Consider the following 20,931-nt stretch of genomic DNA (forward strand, 5'->3'; position numbering starts at 1 on the left):
CTGATAGGCATCAGATTTCTACGGCCTTTTAAGTCAGGGAATTTTAGAACTAAAAGTATCAAATAATAAAAGTGAACATATGTATAGTTTCCAAAATGTATTAATAAATATTACTTCATATAAATCTCAAAATAACACAGTAAAATAATCAGTGAAATCATTGAAATCTCCACAGTGGAGATGATGACTTTAAAGCTCACTGAAGTATATATTTGTTCCAAGTTATACTTCTGTGAAATAGACTGAGACATCATGTCAACTCTTTTCACTTCCATATTCTATACTTCAGTTTTGGTTTTGTTTTTATGAAACAGATATTGTTAAAATTACACACCTGGTTTTTTACCAGAGCTGACTCGCACTCAGTTTTCTGATTTCCTTTTCTTTGTGTTTTCTTAGCATCACTCTTCCAGAAACTCCTCTAAATGTGTTTTTAAAGCATTATTTTTCTGATTGGGCACCAGGGGCATTTTTGCAGGTGTCTACATCACAAATATTCAACTTCACTTAAATATTTCAGGTAGTAATGCTGATTTATTAGCAACATTTTACCTGATAAAATTAACTTAAGAATAAAAAATATCGAAATAGTAACTACCATGTATTATTTTGGGGTTAACTCTTTTCCCTATCCCTACATTTCTGCTTCAATATTACATATATATATATATATATATATACATATATATGTATATTCACACACACACATATATATGTATATGTATATATACACACATATATAATATATGTGTATAATATCTATGTATAATGTTTATAATACATAGATATATACACATATACATACATACACACACACACAATTTGTTTTCCTCATTTTACACAAATGGTAGCATGACATACACCTTATAAAAGCACATTATAATTTTATTTAATGTAATGAAGACAAATCTGTATAGGTAAAGATTTTTCTTTGTTCAGCGGTCATCAAAGAGGTTAAACATTGACTCTAGTGCTAGGCCGTGAGATTAAATCCTGGTTTCCCCACCCACCAACTTTTTAACCTTGAGCAAGTTATGTAAACTTTCAATGCTTTCGTTTTCACAACTTCAAAATGAATGTAACAATAATGCTGATATACCTATCTGATAAGGTTATGTAAGTATTGCTTTGAGGGTTAAATGTTAATATATGTATAGCCCCATTGAAGAGTGTTTGGCATCTCCATTATCATCATTAATATGTCTGTTAACAATGACTATTGATGGATGTAAGTCTATTTTCAGTATGTTTTACTATAGACATTGTTGCAATGAATAAAAATGTACCTAGCTATATCCTGTATGTGCAAGTATAACTGATGGATAAATTTCCAGAGGTAGAATTGCTTTTCCAAGTGTGTATGCATCTGTAATTTAAATCGATATTGCCAAGTTGATACATTTTATACATACCCCATCGATGAATGAAAATACTTGTTTCTCTAAACCCCTCACTAATAGAGTGTGTTATCAGACTTTGGAACTTCACCAATCCAATGAGTGAAAAATGGTATTTTTAGCAAAGTTTTACTTCATTTGTTTCATTTTATTAATGAGGCATATTTTCCTTTTTTTTAAAAATTAGTTTCAGGTGTACAACACAGTGCAATAGTTATACTTTTTACCCCTCAAAGTGACAACCCCCTTCCCCCAATCCGCCGCCCCACTCCCCCTCCCATATCACACATTATCTATTACAATTCCATTGACTCCATTTCCCAAACTATACTCCACACCCTGTGACTATATATATATATATNATATATATATATATATATATATATATATTCACTTATAGTTGACATACAATATTATACAACATCAGCTTCAGGTGTACAGTGCAGTGATCAAGCCTAATGAGGCATATTTTCATGTTTAAGAAACAACAGTATTTTTTTTTCTACACAAGAACTTAGACTCAAATTAACATACCACTTAAACTTCCTGAATTCCTAGATTAATTAGGAGAGGGAAATGAGATAATGGTTAATAAGTTCTATATGCCTGATAAAGAGCATGGAGACTATGTTTTACATAGTTTCTCTCATAAATGCTTTATAAAAACCCTTGAAGGTAGATATTTTCATTTCCTTTTAGGCATAACACAGCTTCAGAATTAAGTTAATTTGCCCAGTCACACAGTAACTATATGGACTAAGATTAGAGAGGGGATCAGTCTTATTCTGAAGCACATGACCTTTGTATTATACAAAGCATGCATACTGAGAGTATATAACAGAGGAGGAGAGAGGGAGAGACTTGAGGCAGAGTATTTTGAAAAGTAAAGATAAATAAAAAATGTATCTCAGCATCAGTAAAGTAGCAATGTGATTTTGAACAATTGAACCCCTTTAAAGTCTCAGTTTCTACATCTATAAATAATAATATAATAAACCTAAACTACCAAAATTTTGTAGATTAAATAAAATGATGCAGAAATATGCTATTGAAATTCTAAAGTTTCATACAAATGTTAGCTTGATTATATATGGCTCTGTAATGGGGTTCCCCCAATTTTTGAGACCTATTATAATTTTACATTATCTATACCTTCATAAAAAGGTGGTAGACACTATTATTTTCAAACTTTAAAAATCCAGATTATACTAGTTTGTTGCAATGATATGGTAGTAAGAGAATTTTGCTCTGGGAGATTACAAATTTTGGAGATTGTTTTACACAACAGCAACAATAACAAGCATAATGATAGTCGCTAACCTTTATTTAACATTTATGAAGTGTCAAGCACTATTGTAGATTATTCGATTGAACTCTCACAATAACCCTCTGAGGGATTTGCTGTTGTATCTTCTCCATTTCCCAGAGGAAGCATTGAGACAAAGAGAAATTAAGTAGTTTACTCTAGTCACACACAGCTAATAAGGGGCAGGTCTACCTGTTTTCCTCTCAGAAGTCTAGCTGTAGAACCTGTACTGTTTTCCACTCTGCCATTCTGTTTCTCTGATACTGTCTATACAAGTCGTTTTCTCTTAATGAGTGTGTTGTTCTGTCCTATAAATGTTTTATTTCTAACATCACAGAGCAGGGAAAAGGTGTATATAAAGCTAAATACTATTCTGGCTCTCTACAACAGAAATTGAAAAGTGTTACCCTAATATTTAATTAACCAACTATTAATTAATAAGCTGTAAAACTTAGCGTAGTGGAATTGGAAGTTGCCAAGTGATAGCAAATCTAGTCCAACCTGTCAGCGGATTTAGGCATTACTTCTCCATCATCTCAGACCAATGGACCTCAACTCATATATCCTTATGGATATAGATAGATACCTTATGAGGTAACTCATTCCGTTTCCCACAGGTCTAGATATTAGAAGTTAACTCTTACATGGGATCAAAAAGTATCCTCTCCCTCCAGTTTACATATATCTGTTCTATTTGTGTGTTACAAACAGAGCATGTCTTCTTCCTATTATATACCAGGGGTGCCAAAAAAATGTATACACATGACTTGTATTCATGTTTTGTTATCGTTATATATTGAGTATTACAATTTTAATAGTTTTTTCCTTTCTTAAAACATGTGTATGTTTTTTCGGCACCTGCTGTATAATAGACCTTCAAACATTTGAAGAAAACAATTGTGTTTCCCCTAAGTCTTCTCTTTTTAAAGTGAAATATTTTCATTGCCTTTTCAAACCTCTTGCTAAGCTTTTATAGTCATCAGCATTCTGGTCATATGTCTTCTGATGAATTCTGATTTGTCAGCTGTTCTCTTAAACAGTGCTGTCAAGCTGTGATTACAGTTGTATCATCGCTTCCTTTAATCTGTATGCTATGTGTCTTCTTAATACAAAGACTACGTTATTTGCCAATATATCAGAGCATATTGAAAGTATATTTATAACTTATAAAATATGTATTAGTGGATGTTAGAATTTACACTATTATCCTAACATATAGAAGCTGATGAAAGGTAATAGTTACTTTATGTGTGTTAATGTCTAAATGATTCTAATATTGATTTTCCTTTTAACTGCAGATTAAACTTCCCAAATGGTAAAGGTTCCCAATTTTCAAACAAACACGTTTTTGATTTGCCAGTCACCTTTACACTAGATTCCTATAGTAAGCTAAAATTACTGAAAAGCTCAAATAGACATATCTCCTTGGGTCTGCTTTTAGTACTGATAAAGATAAGAATAGAGAAACCAAAAAAGACCTATTTTAATAATAACTACAAAGTATCTCACAGGGTGTAATACAAATTGTTCCATTTTTTTTAGTGTATTCTCCATCTAAAATTCATTCAAATAACATATAGTATCGAATTTGATTAAAATTCAACAGATATTTATGTAGCATGTACTATTTGTAAGACACTTATGCAAAGGACCATAGGGAAACATTAAAACATGAATAAGATCTGAATCCTGCCATCACTTTGATCTCTCCAGACACTCTGAGATTTTAAAGTGCATTTAGAATCATGAAATAAATATCATTATGATTAGGTTTTCTGTGTGAAGTGTGTATGGTATTTTAAGTTTGAAAACGATCCTTGTTAAAACAGTATGATGTACAACATTTATTGACTATATACTACGTGCTAGGTACTAGGTGAGGAATTTTATGTGTATTTTCTCATTTCATCCTCAGAGCAAACTTCTGAGATAAGTGTAATTCAGCTCATTTTAGTGAAAATTACCTGAGACTCTGAAAGCATAAATAACTTTCCCAAGGGCCCTGCATCATTTAAAGGCAGAAACAGAATCCTAATCCAGGTCCAGCAAACCTCCAGGTACGAGCTTGATCTTTTGTGTGATTTATATCTTATTCCTATATTAATAGACATGTGAGAAAACTAGCACAACTCTATCTGTTCATCCTGGAAGAATTTATTGGCTTGTGGATTCTCCTTTGGGGTGTGACTTAGTCTCCATTGCACATTTGGGGATTTTTTCTTCTAAAATTCACGACCAGCTTTTACCACTGTAATAATCACCTGCGGAGTTCACGAATGAGGGACGAGAGAAATAGGAATAGTGATAGGTCGATTTATCATCAAATCAGAGGAGTATTTCAAGGCTGGTGTTCTGGCTGCTGCTTTGGTGGGAAATAGTTGACTGCTATTTCAAAATACCCTTTATTTCAATAGTGTAACCTGGAATTGATTGAGCTCATGTAAACATACAGGCCTTCTAGCCATCTCCAGAGTTGTGGAGGGTGTAAACACTGAGGATTGCTTATGGGGAAGATGAAAACTGTGTTTTACACTGTTTTGCTACTTTTGCAATAAGAAAGGAAAAGGCTGCCTACAATCCAAAGTAATGAATATCTTTATAAGATAAAATACTTAAGCAGTAAGAGAAAGGCTAACTAATACTCTCGTTCGAGTAGAAAATAGCAATGCCCATATCTCTTTTTCACAGTGTTCTTATAAATTTCTCACAAGGATTGTATATTTTGTCTTTATTCATTTGTCATTCATGTGAAAACAGTAAGCCTGTTTCTCTTTAACTTAATGGAACTTGGGTTATAATGTGACCTGTTATTTTAACCATCATCAATGTGCTATATCATGAGCATGCAGTTTTCTGTTTCCTTGGCAGAGCACTTGAAAAAAAAAAAAGAGTCCGAGTCAATAATAAACACATGTATATATAAAATCATAATTTATGACTTGCGTAGACCAATGTTCAATTATGTATTACATGTATTTTTTTTGCACCGAATATTTACACATAGTTAATCCAACCCACAGCAAGGGGTCCATCAAAACATAAGTAAGTAAACAGAAGAGAAACCGCCGTTGCAAAGACCCTGTTTTTGAGTTTGGGTCTGATAAAAAAAAAAAAAAGCAGTTCAGAGACTTTGGCTGCTATCATTTACTCACATCTGTTGAGATTGTACTATTTTAACTCAATACTTGATCAGCATATGCCACAAAATAGCACGTAGTTCTCTAAGTCAAAAAACTTTTAATACTAATTTATTGTATGGGATGCTGTACTTGTAGGCATTTCATCATCTTCTGTTTAGTAAATCTATACATGGAATGTTTATATATTTAAGTCCCTTGAGAGCATCTAAGTGTGTGTAGAAAATACATGGACTAGGAAAAAAAAATTCATTTGTTGTGTCTTAAATTTTTATCTGTCTACCTCTGGACTTATTATATGAGAATCCCTAATTGTCTGGTTTTCAGTTGCAACCTAAAACATTCTTACCTGATCAAATCCTTATAATTTCATTTGCTTTGAATCATAACTGAGCATAGGGAAAGTAGAACTGGGCCTTACTTGTTACATAGGAGACAGAAAACTTATACTGAAGATAGGTGGTTGTTATTTGTGTAAATAAACAATTACTTGGGGCGGCCGAGTGGCGCGATGGTTAAGAGCTGGCTTGGGATGCCAAAGGGCCCCGGTTCGGATCCCACATATGAGGGCCAGTGACACTGCCCTCTACAGCTAAGATGCTGAACAACAGCTCAACCTGGAGCTGGGCTGCTGTGAGTCGCCGGATACGGCGTAGGCTGCAGCCCCTGTGGCAGTGGGTTGCCATGGGCTACCGTGTGTTGCCAGCAGCCAGCTTGAGCAGCCAGCAGCCACCGTGAGTGGCCGTCCAAAAGCCGGCGACTGATCTGCCTCGCCTGGGAAGAGCGCAACGATGGTGCCAACTTGGGCCAGTGAAGCAACGTCCTCCACACTAGACTGAAGAACAAAAGGACAGCAGCTTGTCTGTTCCCCTTCCCCCAATTCCCCAATAAAAATCTTTAAAAAAAAAAAAAAGTCTGAGCTCTGAGCAACAGTGGTTCAATTCCCTGCTCGAGCTGAGCTGCCATTGAGCTGCCAACAGATGGCAGGATGGCTCAGCTAAAAACAAACAAACAAACAAACAAAAAAACACAAACAATTACTTTAACAAAGATTGTATAGGAAACTCATATTGACTTCTCAGTTCTCCTACATGTCTCTAATTACTTTTGTTTCCCTCTGACAATCAATATAAATATCAATATAAATATATATAAGTAATATAAACATCTCTTGGCATTATTGATAAGACACATTGTGTATAAATATCGACTAAAAGGTAAGTTGTGACAAATTGGAAAGTCATGGTGAAAGTTGGGAAGAATAAATAAGATTGAGTGTTTCGTAGGTAGTTGGAGGATTGGGCTGCAGGGGTGCTGGTTGGTCAGTTAGTGTTACACTGAGGGAGTGTCTCAGGTGGGCTGCTGTAAAACTCAGTCCTTGACCCTGTCACAGTCCTAATTTCAATCACTACCTTGGATACTTATGCAATTTAAATGATACAAAATACAAAAGAATGCAATATAGTCTTACCAGGTTGGAAGTGGCCAAATCTAAAAGGAAAAAAAATCCTAAAGTCAGGCCTTTCCCCAAAATAGTTCTAATAATTGAATGTGTGAAAAGAACATAGTTGTTATTGGAAAATAAATAAAGTCAGAATTCTGCTATGAATATTCAAATGAAAAAGATGAAGGAGGGGGAAGAGATAAAGGAGGAAGAGGAAGAAAAGGAAAAAGAAGGTGAGGAAAAGGAAGGAATGAAGGAAGGAAGGAAGGAAAGAAGGAAGGAAGGAAGGAAGGGAGGAAGGAAAGGAAGGAAGGAAGGAAGGAAGGAAGGAAGGAAGGAAGGAAGGAAGGAAGGAAGAGCAGGCGCAGAGGGAAATAAAAGGATAGGCGGAAAGAAGGCAGGCAGTCAGTAGAGTTCCTCAAAATTTTCTTTGTATCCCTGTACTACATATATGATGGGGTCTCTTACCTTCCAACCCAACATTTCTAAAATGTCTTGCCTCTGACACCTACAACTCCTCGTCCATTTTCTATGCATTAAAGATGGTATAACTTTAAGACCTCCCATGTAATTTCTGCCTGTTCTCTAATTCAACAATCCCCTTGCATTTGTTCTAATACTTATCAAGCTTTGAAAGAAGAAAAACATGCTCTTTATCTCAATGTTATAAATGTATGGAAAAGCAAAGCAAAACCTGAAATGGCATACTGTTTCTATGTTAAAAGAGAACTCCGTGATGAGATGTATTAATAAACACTTATGTGGGAGGGATGCCTTTTGATAGTGTAAGGCTCTGGGGCTTTGGCATGTAGAAAGATGAGTTTCTTTCTCTCTTTGTGATGCTAACTTGAAATTGACAGATGTGTTTCATTTATCCTGCTCAATATTACAAAGCCTTTTCTCATTTGATTTTTGGTATATTCCTCCTGAAACATTTGCTCTGGTAAGAAAAGCAAATATTAGGTTTTACACCCTATTTAATGGCGTAAGAGTGATGATGGCCTGACATCTGAGAACCAGGTATTTCAGGCTTCTTGTGTGAAAAGAATTTCCTCCATAGATCACCCATCCTCCCCCCTCAATTCATATTTCTTGAAATTAGGGGCGGGGGGCAGGGTGGGGAAGAGAGAGGCTAGAAAACACATAGCCTAATTCTAAATACTTTTGTAAAGCTTGGTTTTATGAATTACCTTTAGCCTTTTCCATTCATGAGGGAAAACTTTTCTGCCTCATTAAACCTGTAATGCAATGTGCTGCATGCACACTGCATTATGTGTGACAGTAGGTTATATATTGCAGTGTAACTATAATGTTACTGGCAAACAAGCTGTTTCTTTATCCTGAAGGTAGAATTAAAACAGGTACTCATGGGAAACAGCTACTTGTGGTGTTCTTTTCTTAATGGGGTAAATTTGAGGATCAGGAGAATAAAGGAAGGGCTTAGCACTGAACCACCTCTGGGAGTGAACGCAGCTGCTTGTTGCCGTACAGTGCCTTCTCAATTTGATATCTAAATCTCTCTGAAAATAATTTTGATTAATAGATATGGAGGAAGGTAAAAGGCTAGGTGCTTGGGGACCCTTCTAGAAGGAACTATTCTCATTACCTTCACTTTCTCTTTATATTGAAAAGGACTACAATTTCCATCTCTGGTAAGTACAGTCTAATCTATCCAGTAAACATAAGAATTCCCTCAAAGTGAACTGGAATTGCATGTACTTCTACTTGGGGAAGACTGTATTTCTCTAGCCAATTAGAATGATGACAGCTGAGTTTCTAAATAGCAGGAGAAAATGAAATGTTCTGTTGGCTGTACATGCAGTGCTCTGTAAAATTACAGTAATCGATGTGGTCCCCGAAATGGACTAATTTGAAAGTCTCAAAGATAATATGAATAAATTGAATCTACAAAGTCCAAATATGTGGAAAATTAAAGTTACACCCAGTATGCGTAACTTATCAATGTCATGTGATGTATTGTTAAGAATTAATGGTTTGTAAGTTGGTATATACAGAGCTCTACCTGTTCTAGAATCCTGTAGCTCTCTTATTTGTTGTAGGCTTTGGAAATATCACAGAAACATCTTTTCTTCCTCAGTTTTCAGACCAGTGGGACATCAGCCAGGCAAAGAAAGAAAAGCAGCATTGGAATGGTCAGAGAGCTGTGAGGATGAGAATTTCAGCAGGAAAATAAGTTTAAGCAAATCTAAATAGCAGAATGGATAGACATAAAAAGAGACTAGGTCACTTAGACTCTGGGTGGTGAACACACAATATGATAAATAGATTATGTATTACAGAATTGTACATTTAAAACCTATGTAACTTTACTAACCATTGTCACCCCAATAAACTTTAATTAAAAAGAAAAATTAAAAAAAAGAGACGAAATCAGAAGTTTCCAGACTGTCTTAATTCATAGTACTCTTTGTGTCTCCATATTTTTTTCACAGTCCCTCCTAAACCCACTGAAATATGCTACAGTAGTTAGGGACAAATAACTTAATAAATATTCATGTTTTAATGATTTAGCAATCATGTAAAAATATAATGACATAGAGACAATATAATAATGTATTTTTTTCAAAAGTAACTCTAATTAGTTAGTAATGGGACCTCTATGTCTGCTGGGTAATACACAATTTTTCAAACTTAGAATCAGATCAGACACTTCTACCTTCATTTCCTGTTTCACACTGATTTTTGTGCTATACTTGGTTTTTAATCACAGCATCTACTGAAAACTTTGCTTAACAAAGCTATAACATGGCTGAATGTGAAAGTAAACCAAAACATAACTTAAAATTCTGAGAACATCCTTAGAAAGGAATATAGCATTATCTAATGTTAAAATTGTGAACTATCGATAGCCTGAGCTAGATGTCTGTGTGGCGTCTAATGGATGTGTATAGTACTGCCGTATTTCCTACAAACAGTTGCAGTATCCCACGTTGCCTTTTTGAGTTCATTGTAGTGCCGTGGGGCAACTCTGCAGCGACTTTGTGAACAAGGCCTGGATAGGTCCTGGAGAGTATTTAACCTGCTCAAAAATATCATTCGATATTATAGACCCAAGACTACTGGAGATTCTTCATTAGGGAAGAACCACAACAGAAGTACTAGTTGACAACACCTTTCCCTAAAAGAAGACTGAAATCGGATAATTGAATTCAAGTGTTTGATGGGGACCTAGTAAGTGTGATATGGCAATGGAAATAGAAAGTTAGACAAGAAGCTTCTTAAGAGAATAGGATCGAGGCACTAAGATGATAAAAATAATTTTTAAAAATGTTTTGTTGTACTTACAGTTTCCAATTTAAAACAGAGAAATAAAGCAATAGACTTGGCCCAATCATGGAAAATGGGAAAATAATCAAGTTTGTTTCCCAGGAAGATCCAGATGAGATTAACTTTGGGTATGTTGAGTGCTTGAGACATTATTGAACTATCACTCAGTACAGGACTGTTACAGGCTGAATTGTATCTACCCCAAAATTCATATGTTGAAGTCCTAACCCCCAGAACCTCAGAATGTGGCTGTATTTGTAGAAATGATCCTTAAAGGGCTAATTAAGTTAAAATGAGGTAATTAGTGTGAACCCTAATCCAATATTACTGGTATCCTTATAAGAAGAAGAAATTAGGATACAGACAGGTAAGGAAGACCAAGTGAGGACCCAGGGCAAAGATAGCTTTCTCTAAGCCAAGGTGAGAGGCCTCAGAAGAAACCAACCCTGTTAATACTTTGATCTCAGATTTCTATTGTTTAAGCCACCCAGTCTCTGCTACTTGTTATGGACGCAGAAGCAAACTAATGCATGGACACAGCAAAAGATGGAAGAACCAGGTATAAGCATAGTTCAATTCATGAGAGAGGGATGGAAAGTCAGTAAGAAAGGATAACTAAAAGAGAGTCAGAGTCTTAGAGATATTTGTACAATGAATACAGAATAAGAAGGAAAAATGTATATATAAATGTGACAGAGGTATGACCAAGCCATGGAAGAGTATCAGGACAGTTTAGTGCAATAGAAGACAAAGGAATCAAGAATTTTAAGAACTATTACATGTTACATAAATATTAAAAATAAAACAACAAAAACTCCATTTGTGGTAGCTATTAACAGTGTTGAACGATTTTTCAAGAGGCATTTTAATGAAGTATTAAAACTAAGTGTGAAAAACAGTCTGCAGTAGATAACATAAGAAAGAGTGAATGAGTAGGAATAAAAAAAAATGAGTGTAATAACCATGCCTGGGAGATTGACAGTGAAATGGATACATAAACATAGATAATAGCAGCTAGAGGAGACCATCAAGTCAATTGATGATTGCCATCCCTGTGCACATTTGATTTGATGGAGAGTGAAGATTAGGATACTGATGGGATTATAGGAGAGTGGGGAAGCAAGGACATGGAGGAACCCAGCAAAGGTGGGATTTGGAAAACGAAGCAGTGGATAAACGAAGAGGCAGATAATTCTTTATACAAAATTATACAAAAGGACACTTTTACTCTGCATATTTTCAAATCTCCCCGCCCCAAAATAATATCCCTCAGAAAAGAAGCATTGTCTTATAATTGTCTTGTTACAAAGACTCTCATACAATGGTATGTACTCTTTGAGAAAGACACATTAGCTGGAAACACCAAGAAATGTGTAGTTTTACTGCTTACGAATAGGTTATGGAGTTGAAGGAAAAATAAAGGCAAAAGAATTTAATAGAGAATGAGTAAGTACGTATTCCTGGGGGTACAACCTCTAAACTGCAGGATGATATCTTAAGCAATAATTTTTTTAAAAGTAACTTAAATAAGTACTTGACTAACTAGTTAGATGATCATAAATATATACCTCTAGGGTGAATAAAAAAGACAATGATTCTAATCTAATGGAAATGGGTACCTGGGGTTTGAGAGAAAAACATTTGGTATCGGTATCACTCATCTTTCAAAATTGTGTGTTTTTCACATAACTTAGGTGGAAGTTAAATTAATTCACTTATGAAAATTGTTAGATGATTCATAAACTGGTTCTAATAATGCCAAAGCATGGGTATTAAAGATGCATGAAAGATTTTGGAGGAAAATGCTTTATGAAATGTAATTAAAAGAGTAATTTTTAATTTTTATTACTGTTGTAAGTCCTCGAGACAATGGGTTGAATTAATCCTATTCCTTAGTTCATGCTTTATATTATCATTGGTCTGTGTAAGGCCCTTCTCTTTTTCTGCAGTCATTTGTTCCTTTTTTTCCACATTCCTACCTTCATGCCTCTCCCATATTATTTTATATGCTATATGATTTTATAATTTTATAAGTAGAAATGGAAATAACATTAACAATCAAATATTGTAACAAATCAAACATTTTTTCTATTTCAACTAAAGTCTTAGAAGATTGGATACTGCAATTGTACACAATTTGGCTCTTTTATTGGCCAAATAAGAATTACTGTCTTTAATTCTGAGTTTCTTATTTTGGATATATGTGGCAATTTCTTAAATTAATTTTGAGAATTAAGTTGATTTTTTTTTATTTTGGGGGGAAACATATTTCAGAAAAATAAAAACATGGTTCAAATTTTAAATAAAAGATATTTGGAAGCTCAAAGGTTTTGCAACGTTATACATCCATGTCACAATGTCCTTCTCAAACTCAATCCTACCTGCTAGTAAATATTTTAATTAATTTATACAATTCTAAATTGTTCAGTCCTCCTTGAAATATATAGTGTCCTTTTTATACTGCCTTTCTACACTCCTTTCATTGAGAAGATGTCTGGCTGATTTTGAACATGCACACTATGTGATATTTTGGATGCTTATCTTAATAGAACCAAAAACTTTTCACACAGATTCACCCCTCATTACTCACAATAATGCCAAGTGCTATAGTCCAGGCAGATATTTATTATTTTCTATATGAAAAGACATTAGAGTAAGGCTATTTCTCAGTGGAGCAGGGGAATAGAAGGTTTTTTTTCTGAATTTTTGTTCCTTATAGAGCTCCATGTAATGAGCTCTTAGAAGACATTGCAGAGCTGCAATTTAAAAACCCTGTTTAATCAGCCGTAGTGAGCTATGTGTGATTCCCTATGGAACAAGTTTGAGAGGAATTGGGTTCCTCCTCCTCCATCCAGTGCATCACTGGGAATTGCTAGGTGATCAGGGTTTGCCCTGAGAGGCCACAGCCAATGACTGCAAACCTCAGTCTCTGCTTGTCAGCATGGAGGAAACAGCAGAATACAAATCATCAGCTTTGTGTTATGAATATCTTTATTTACAATGCTGGAGTGGATTTTTTTTAAAAAAGAGTGCAGAATTTGCATTGAATCTGTCACTCAAGCTCCAGTGTTGATTTCTGTTTTATAAATGATCTTGCTTTCCTATTTTTTTCCCTTTTCTACAAGGTTACTGTCAATGTCAGAACATGTAAACCTCAAGCATACATTGTATGGGGCTTAGCATGGATGTTGGAAGGAAAGAAATTTGTTTAATAAAAAGGGAAAATAACATTCATTTAAAACAAGCATATTTGATTGCATAGGGGAAAGTCCATTTTCTTTGGGAGTTTTGATAGAATTTTATTATAATATAAAATATGATACCACTCTTTTATTTTTCTTTGACCAATTCCCAGCTTAGCTTATAGTCTGTGTAAAGTGCCTGTCAAATAGAGTGATGTCTTTGTTGAAAGCATTTGCACCCACAGAAAGTGAGTGACCCTCAGCGATGGCTAGAAATCTCCCTGTTTTGACAAAAATCCTTCTCTGTTTGGAAATTGTAAAGCTCAAGCTATAGACGAGGAAAATGACAGCAAGAGCTGTGTTTGGTTTCATGGAACTTAACCTATTTCAGCAAGCCTGAAATACTGGAGAACATAATACCTGAATTTATATTTGTGTCAGGCTCGCCGTTGATGGCTAAGGTTCGTATAAAGGTTACTCCTAAAGGAATGTCTATCATTCTCACTCTGCACTCGTGATTTCTGCTTCGAAATTCTTCCCTCTAGAACAATAAGATGATTTAAAAATAATAAGTAAAATATGATTCAGTAGTCCATCTCCTGTCCTGTAATGATTACACATCTCCACTCTTGTAGCTCACAGCAGCTGGAGGACAATTGACGTTCACCGTGTCATATGACCTCGAAGAAGAAACAGAAGAAGATACAGAACATGTACTCCAGCTTATGGTTATTTTAGAGGTACAGTACGGAGATGGTTATTTATGCTCAACTTGTTGGCACTCTTATGTGATTTGTGGTTATGCCTTACCTGGTTGGTTTGACATTAATTTACATACTACTATAGAAAAATATCGTTTTTTTCTGTGCCAGTCTTATGTTGCACTCTGAGACATAACCAGAAGACTGAGTATATTCATTGAGTTCCAGTGATAAAGACGGCCTTTCAACTAGCCTTAGAATTTAAATTAAGATCACAGTGGCCATGTTCCCAAGGAAATAAGTATGATGAAAGTGTTTAGGCTAATGCTGATTTACGTAGTTTTATTTTTTTCCATCTCCCCCGGCTTCCCAGTAGAATGTATTGGCTACTTCTTTGTTTATATGAGGCAGAAGTAAATGAAAAAGGAAAAGTGTTTCTTTAGGTATGTTTCAATCTTGACTTTAAAACTCCTAATTTAGATCAGAAAGATATAGGAGAAACTGCTTTCAGGGTTTAGAGGGCCATAGGCAATTCCCAAATGCTGGAAGCCTAAAGTTATCTTGGAGGTCTTCTCCCACCCTTTCTCATACCCCTCCAACCAACCCTCACACGTAACCAAAGGCACATACTTGCATGTACATTTATGATTCCAAATGGGTTGAAGTTCATAGCACTGGGCTCTGTTATTCCTTGTCTTGAACCTTTCATGCATGTGAATCAATGAAAAAATTCTTCCCCCAAAATGAATATTTCCAGTATTAGATGAAGTGGTCCAGATGATATATTTGAAAATTCAGACAATTAAGTTCGTGAACTTTCCACAGTGTACACATGGTGGAACTTGTGTGTGTGTGTGTGTGTGTGTGTGTGTGTATAATCACATATGTATATATGTACGTGTGTGTATCTATGAAACTAGAAGTATATCTTGGAATTCCTTTGCTATAAAAGGTGTCCTCTAAATGTAAAATGGTGAGAAGTTATATGTCATTAATATGAATGAACTAAGATAAGAAGGATACCCTAAACAGCATAGGTCAGTCAATATACTCCCTATTATGATGCCATTGTGAATATTAAGCTGTAGAGTTTTATCTTGTTTTTTTGTCTTCAATATAAAAAAGTCCTTTAAAACAATAACTTAAACTATTCTGTTTTCTTTCCTATTCTCCTATATAATCCATGTGCACTATAAAATAATATATTTGAAATATACAATTTTTGTGCACTGTGTAAAATGAAGGTATGTGTAATCACCTACGTGTATGAGTTTCCAGGTATCTATTATTTTAGTTAATGGGGGAAGAAAGGTCATGCATAATTAAGAAGCGTACGCTTTTGTAATGCATCTACTGAAGGCTGTTATTGAAATTGCCTTCTCTGCCTTTCATATGTACCAGAAATATGCTAAATGACAGTGAAAGCCAACCTGAAATTAAAAACCTGCTAAGGATAATCCACAAAGTGGAGAGTTCAAATATGGACACTTTTTCTCCTTTTATACCCTCTTTTCATGGTTTTATCCTTCTATACTTTCTTTGGCCCTTTAGGGAAAGAGCTTGAAAATCAGCACAGCCCAAGATGAGGTGTATCTGCAACCATCTGAAGAACACGTTAATGTATTATCACTTAAAGAGGAATCGTTTACCATACATGGCAGGAATGTCCCAGTCAGTAGAAAAGAGTTTATGACAGTGCTTGCGGATTTGAAGAGAGTCCTCATACAAATCACGTACAGCCTTAGGATGGATGCCATCTTCAGGTAAACTCAAGAACTGCACCTCCCCATGTTCACACATTTACCTTGGGGCAAGCTTGCCTTTGTTAGAAGAGCGACTTTGAAGATGTGGGTGGCGGGTTGTGGTCTTCAAATAGTAGATAATAATGGAGCACTGGTTTTCTGAAAAGCGTTGCTATTCAAGCTTTAAAAATTTAAATACCTAGAAGGAATTTGTCTTAGCCCTTTATTAGCATTGATGATTCCTTGACAATTCTGCCAGAACACGTGATAAAAGTGATCCCCGAACTGAGAAATGCCCTACAAGAAAATATGATGACTCAGTGGGAAACTAAAGAGATATAATTCCCGAGTACTCATATTCAGAAAGTGGTTTGTAAAATGTTTTCTTCCATTAATTAATTAACTAGCTTCTGACTTAATAGTATATAATTTATAATAAGAAATATAAGCACCCTCATTTAAATAATCACAAGTCTTTTTATAAAACACTATAAGATGATAACGGCTTACTGGTATAAAAGAAAGAGTATGAGCTTTGGGGCCAACCTGACTAGGAATTTAATAAGCTCTATTGCTTATTATATGTGTGACCTTTGGCCAGTGATTGGTCCTTGTTGGAAACTTGATTTCTTCAAGTGTAAAATAGAGATAATAGTGTCTACCTTTTAGGGTATTGTGAAAATGATGTGTGATAATTATGTAAAGTGCCCATTACCTAGAACTTCCAAAGGTCAGTTCCTTTTTATTCTCCAGATTTTTTTTTCCTTTAAAGAGAGAACTCCCTGACTTGAAGCAAACATGCTCATATCTGACTTACTGTAGGCTGCTATGCCATATATATATACTATGACATTTGTCTCTCAAACTTAAACTTCACCTGTGTCTGAATGAGTTATTTTCCTTTCTCTTTTTCTACTCTAATAATAAATAACACAAGCTATCATGGAAACTACCATTTAAGTTAGATTAAGTTAGATGATTAAATTTGATCATAAACTGACAACTTGGCATATCCGTAATCAAAGCAGTGTCTCCAATATTGATTTGTCTACAACAGGTTGGTTTCTTTTTTTCTTATTGCTGATGCTTCCCCAGCCCCATCATTTGCTTGTGCTACCTCATTTGTTTTTCACTTGTAGTGTTTCAACTAAGTGTAATCATCATTACCATCTCCCAAAGGAGGGAACTGCAGACTCATAAATAGAACCACTGCCAAACAACGTACCTCTTTTTCATAGGCCATGAAGCTGAGCTAAAATGCCATGAAGACGAAAAGCAACATTTAGGAATTAATTATGTTTTTCCCCATTTAGAGAATAGAGAATGTCATGATGTTTAAATAGTATAAAGAATTGAAGTCCTCTGGTTTTCAAAGTGAATGACAACAACATTGACAAAAAGTAGCTAGGGGGCTTATTTATTTTTCTCAGCATTGCTTCTCAGACTAGTTAATCCAAAGGCATTTTACCCTTGATTTATGTCAGATAATTTCAGTGTCTACCCATCTTAAAATCAGCAGTTTCATTTGAAGCCTTTCGAAGTTTTCCCATACATGAGTGACACATTCACAGAGCATGGCTGTGTCAACTGACACAGTAGCTAATCCAAATAGGTGGCTGCTTTCTGGCTCAAGAAGTAAAAGCCAATGTCAGATTTGAAACCCTACCCACTTCAGGTGAGCTGAAAGTCAGCATGAATCCTGAGTCAGTAAGCTTGTTATATTTTATTTATCGCTGATCTACTAGTGCATTGAGTCATATTTGTAAAACATGACTTGAATTGATTTCAACTTGTCTTGCACAGAGGTTCCTGACTTGGTATCCAGTTTGTATGAGAGCACAAGTCAATCGAAGCTATCTCAACAAAAATTCATGTTTAGAGTTATTTAAGGAGGATTTACTCCCATGGTGGTCCTACCAGCAAATGGGCTAGGTTCCTCAGTTATGGATTTACAGTAGTCCCCCCTTATCTACAGTGGATATGTTTCAGGACCCTCAGTGGATGCCTGAAACTGCGGATAGTACTGAACCCTGTATACTGTGTTTTTCCCATACATACATACCTATGATAAAATTTAATTTGTAAATTAGGCACAGTGAGAGATTAACAAGAATAACTAATAATAAAATAGAACAATTATACTAATATACTGTATTAAACATTATGTGAATGTGGTCTCCCTGTCTCTCCAGTAATTTTTATATCTTTCAGTCCAAATCTATTCCATCCATTTGTGTAGCCATCCCTTACTTGCAGTAAATGACTCGATGTCACTTGCTTCATGGGATGCCTTGCTGAAGTCTTCATAGGGCTCAATGCTTCCTGGTGCAACACGTTGCTATCAATTATGAAGTCGAGATCTTTTGCCTTTTTACTTAAAGGAACCACTTTATGGCTTTTCTTTGGCACATCTGAATGGCCAACGTCACTACTTTTGTGCTTTGGGACCATTATTAAGTAAAATAAGGGTTACTTGAACACAAGCACAACTATACCTCAATGGTCAATTTAATAGCCGAGATGGCTACTCTGTGACTAAAGGGTGGGTAGTGCATACAGCATGGACACACTGAACAAAGGGATGATTCACATCCCGGACAGGACAGAGCAAAAGGGTTTTGAGATCTCATCACACCACTCAGAACAGTGCCCAATTTAAAACTTATGAATTGTTTATTTCTGGAATTTTCCATTTAATATTTTCAGACTGTGGTTGACCGTGGGTAATCAAAACCATGGAAAGTGAAACTGCGGATAAGGGTGGACTACTGCAGATGGAATTGAATAGTGAAAGGAGAACTGGGCTGCAGGTTAGGGTTTGACTTTTGTTCTCAACTCAGCTATTTAATAGTTGTAACCATACATGTAGCTTTGACCCCTTTGGATTTTAATCACCTCATCTGTAATATAAGGAGCAGGACAATTGCTTGCCAATTTCAACAAGTCACTATGCGAATACAATTAGAGGGCTGCAAAAGCACCTTGCTAATGGCACATCAGCTCACAAATCTGAAGCATTTCTACTTGACCTACATCATTCCAAGGAACAATATTTTCTCCAAGTACCATTAAGACTCAGAGAATTCTAGAATAAAGCACATACTGATATTTCTAAAATTGTGACCGTTTTACTGCCATTTGTTTCCAGAATGCTGAGAGGCCCATACAAGAAAATCAATTGATTTCCTTCTCATTGTCTTCACTGATAAAGCAAAGATAAAAATAGAAAAAAATTGTCATCTTTATTTCAAGATTGCAAAATAAATCAACTAATTGTACATCTTTCTATGTTAAATTTTCCAAACCTCAGATGTAGGAGTATCCTTGATATTTAACTCATCAAGGAGCCCATTCAGCTTTTCTTAAACACCAATTTGATATATAACTTTGCAAAAAATATATTTCTCTTTAACCATATAGTAGACATTGTATAGTTCACCAAATTTCCAATCTCCTCCTTTTGGAATATTTAATTTCCCTAACCTTTGAGGGTAGATGTGATCATATGACTTGGTTTGGCCAATGAAATGTGAGCTGAAGTGATTTATCACCGCCCCCGTGCCCCCAGACCCGAAAAACACTGAATTGACAGAATAAGACTGTCTGAAGCTTATGCAGCTACCAGATCAAAACAGTCTGAAATATTACTAGCACATGAAGGTCAGCTGCCCTGAACAGCCATCCAGACCTGCAGAGGATTTTACATGAATAAACTTCTGTTTTCTGTTAAGCCACTGAGAATTTGGAGTCATTTGTTACCACAGTGTAACTGAGCCCATCATGACTTTATAGTGATGCTCCCATGTGTCTTTATTGCTTGAAAATAAATACAGAAACTTTCAAGCAAGATATTTTCACATGACTTCTAGAGAAAATGTGAGGGTTTTTTGTTTGTTTGTTTGTTTGTTTGTTTTTAGTTATTAAAAATACACAGAATTTATATAATAAATAATTCAGAAAAAAATTGTTATTAACAAAGGAGTCTTCCTAATGATTATAGAAATTGTGTTGATAGTATACTTTTCTTTTGGGAATTAAAGATACTGGTGATTATCTGTATAATTTGAAGAAATTATACTGGTAAGGACTTTAGGACTTAAAAAGGATTTGTGCGACTTCCTAGGTATCAGGTTTTTGGTAAGAGATTCAGCCAGTATTTATACCCACATGTTTTTCCTCCCTATAATCCTTGACTGCCTCTCAAATCTACTCTGTAAATATTGGATTCATTCAGTCTGACAACGTTTACTGAGCGCCTTCGCTGTGGACCTTTCTAAGTCTCGGTTCCCTCTTCTGTAAAATGGCAGAAACAATATTGAACTTTCAAGATTGAAGGCTAAGTAAGAAAAATGATGTATCTAAAACACCTGATATGCTACATAGCATATGCTGAGAGGCAATGCAGGGTAACAAGATGATCATTGGTTTTGGAGTTACATTTGGGTTTGAATTTGTGCTGTACCATTTGCTAACTGTATTATGTGGGCAAGGTGCCTTACTTCTCTGAGCCCCAGATTCATCATTTGTAAATGTGGACAAAAACATGATTTGACATCGGGTTCATTGATACTTAAATGAGATGTCTGTCATGCCTCCCATTATAATGCACAGAGATACTAGATACTCCATACATAATAATTATTATGATGTAGTAGTTCTAGCCTAACAACAAGGATACAAAGATGGATAAATGATCATTGAATTTTAAGAAAACATACTGCATCATGAATGGCA

The 20,931-nt window shown here is 35.3% G+C and overlaps 1 protein-coding gene across 1 annotated transcript in view; it reads left to right on the forward strand.

Annotated features, from left to right (window-relative positions):
• Positions 1–20,931, forward strand: part of LAMA2 (laminin subunit alpha 2) — a gene marked incomplete at its 5' end in the record, with an annotated part of 435,223 nt that overhangs the window by 168,725 nt on the left and 245,567 nt on the right. The window contains 2 exons of the mRNA XM_019630849.1: positions 14,390–14,494; positions 16,007–16,218. Coding sequence (XP_019486394.1) covers positions 14,390–14,494; positions 16,007–16,218 — 317 coding nt within the window. The remainder of the gene's footprint in view (positions 1–14,389; positions 14,495–16,006; positions 16,219–20,931) is intronic.

Source organism: Hipposideros armiger, unplaced genomic scaffold (genome assembly GCF_001890085.2).
Source record: "Hipposideros armiger isolate ML-2016 unplaced genomic scaffold, ASM189008v1 scaffold_957, whole genome shotgun sequence".
NCBI lineage: Eukaryota > Metazoa > Chordata > Mammalia > Chiroptera > Hipposideridae > Hipposideros > Hipposideros armiger.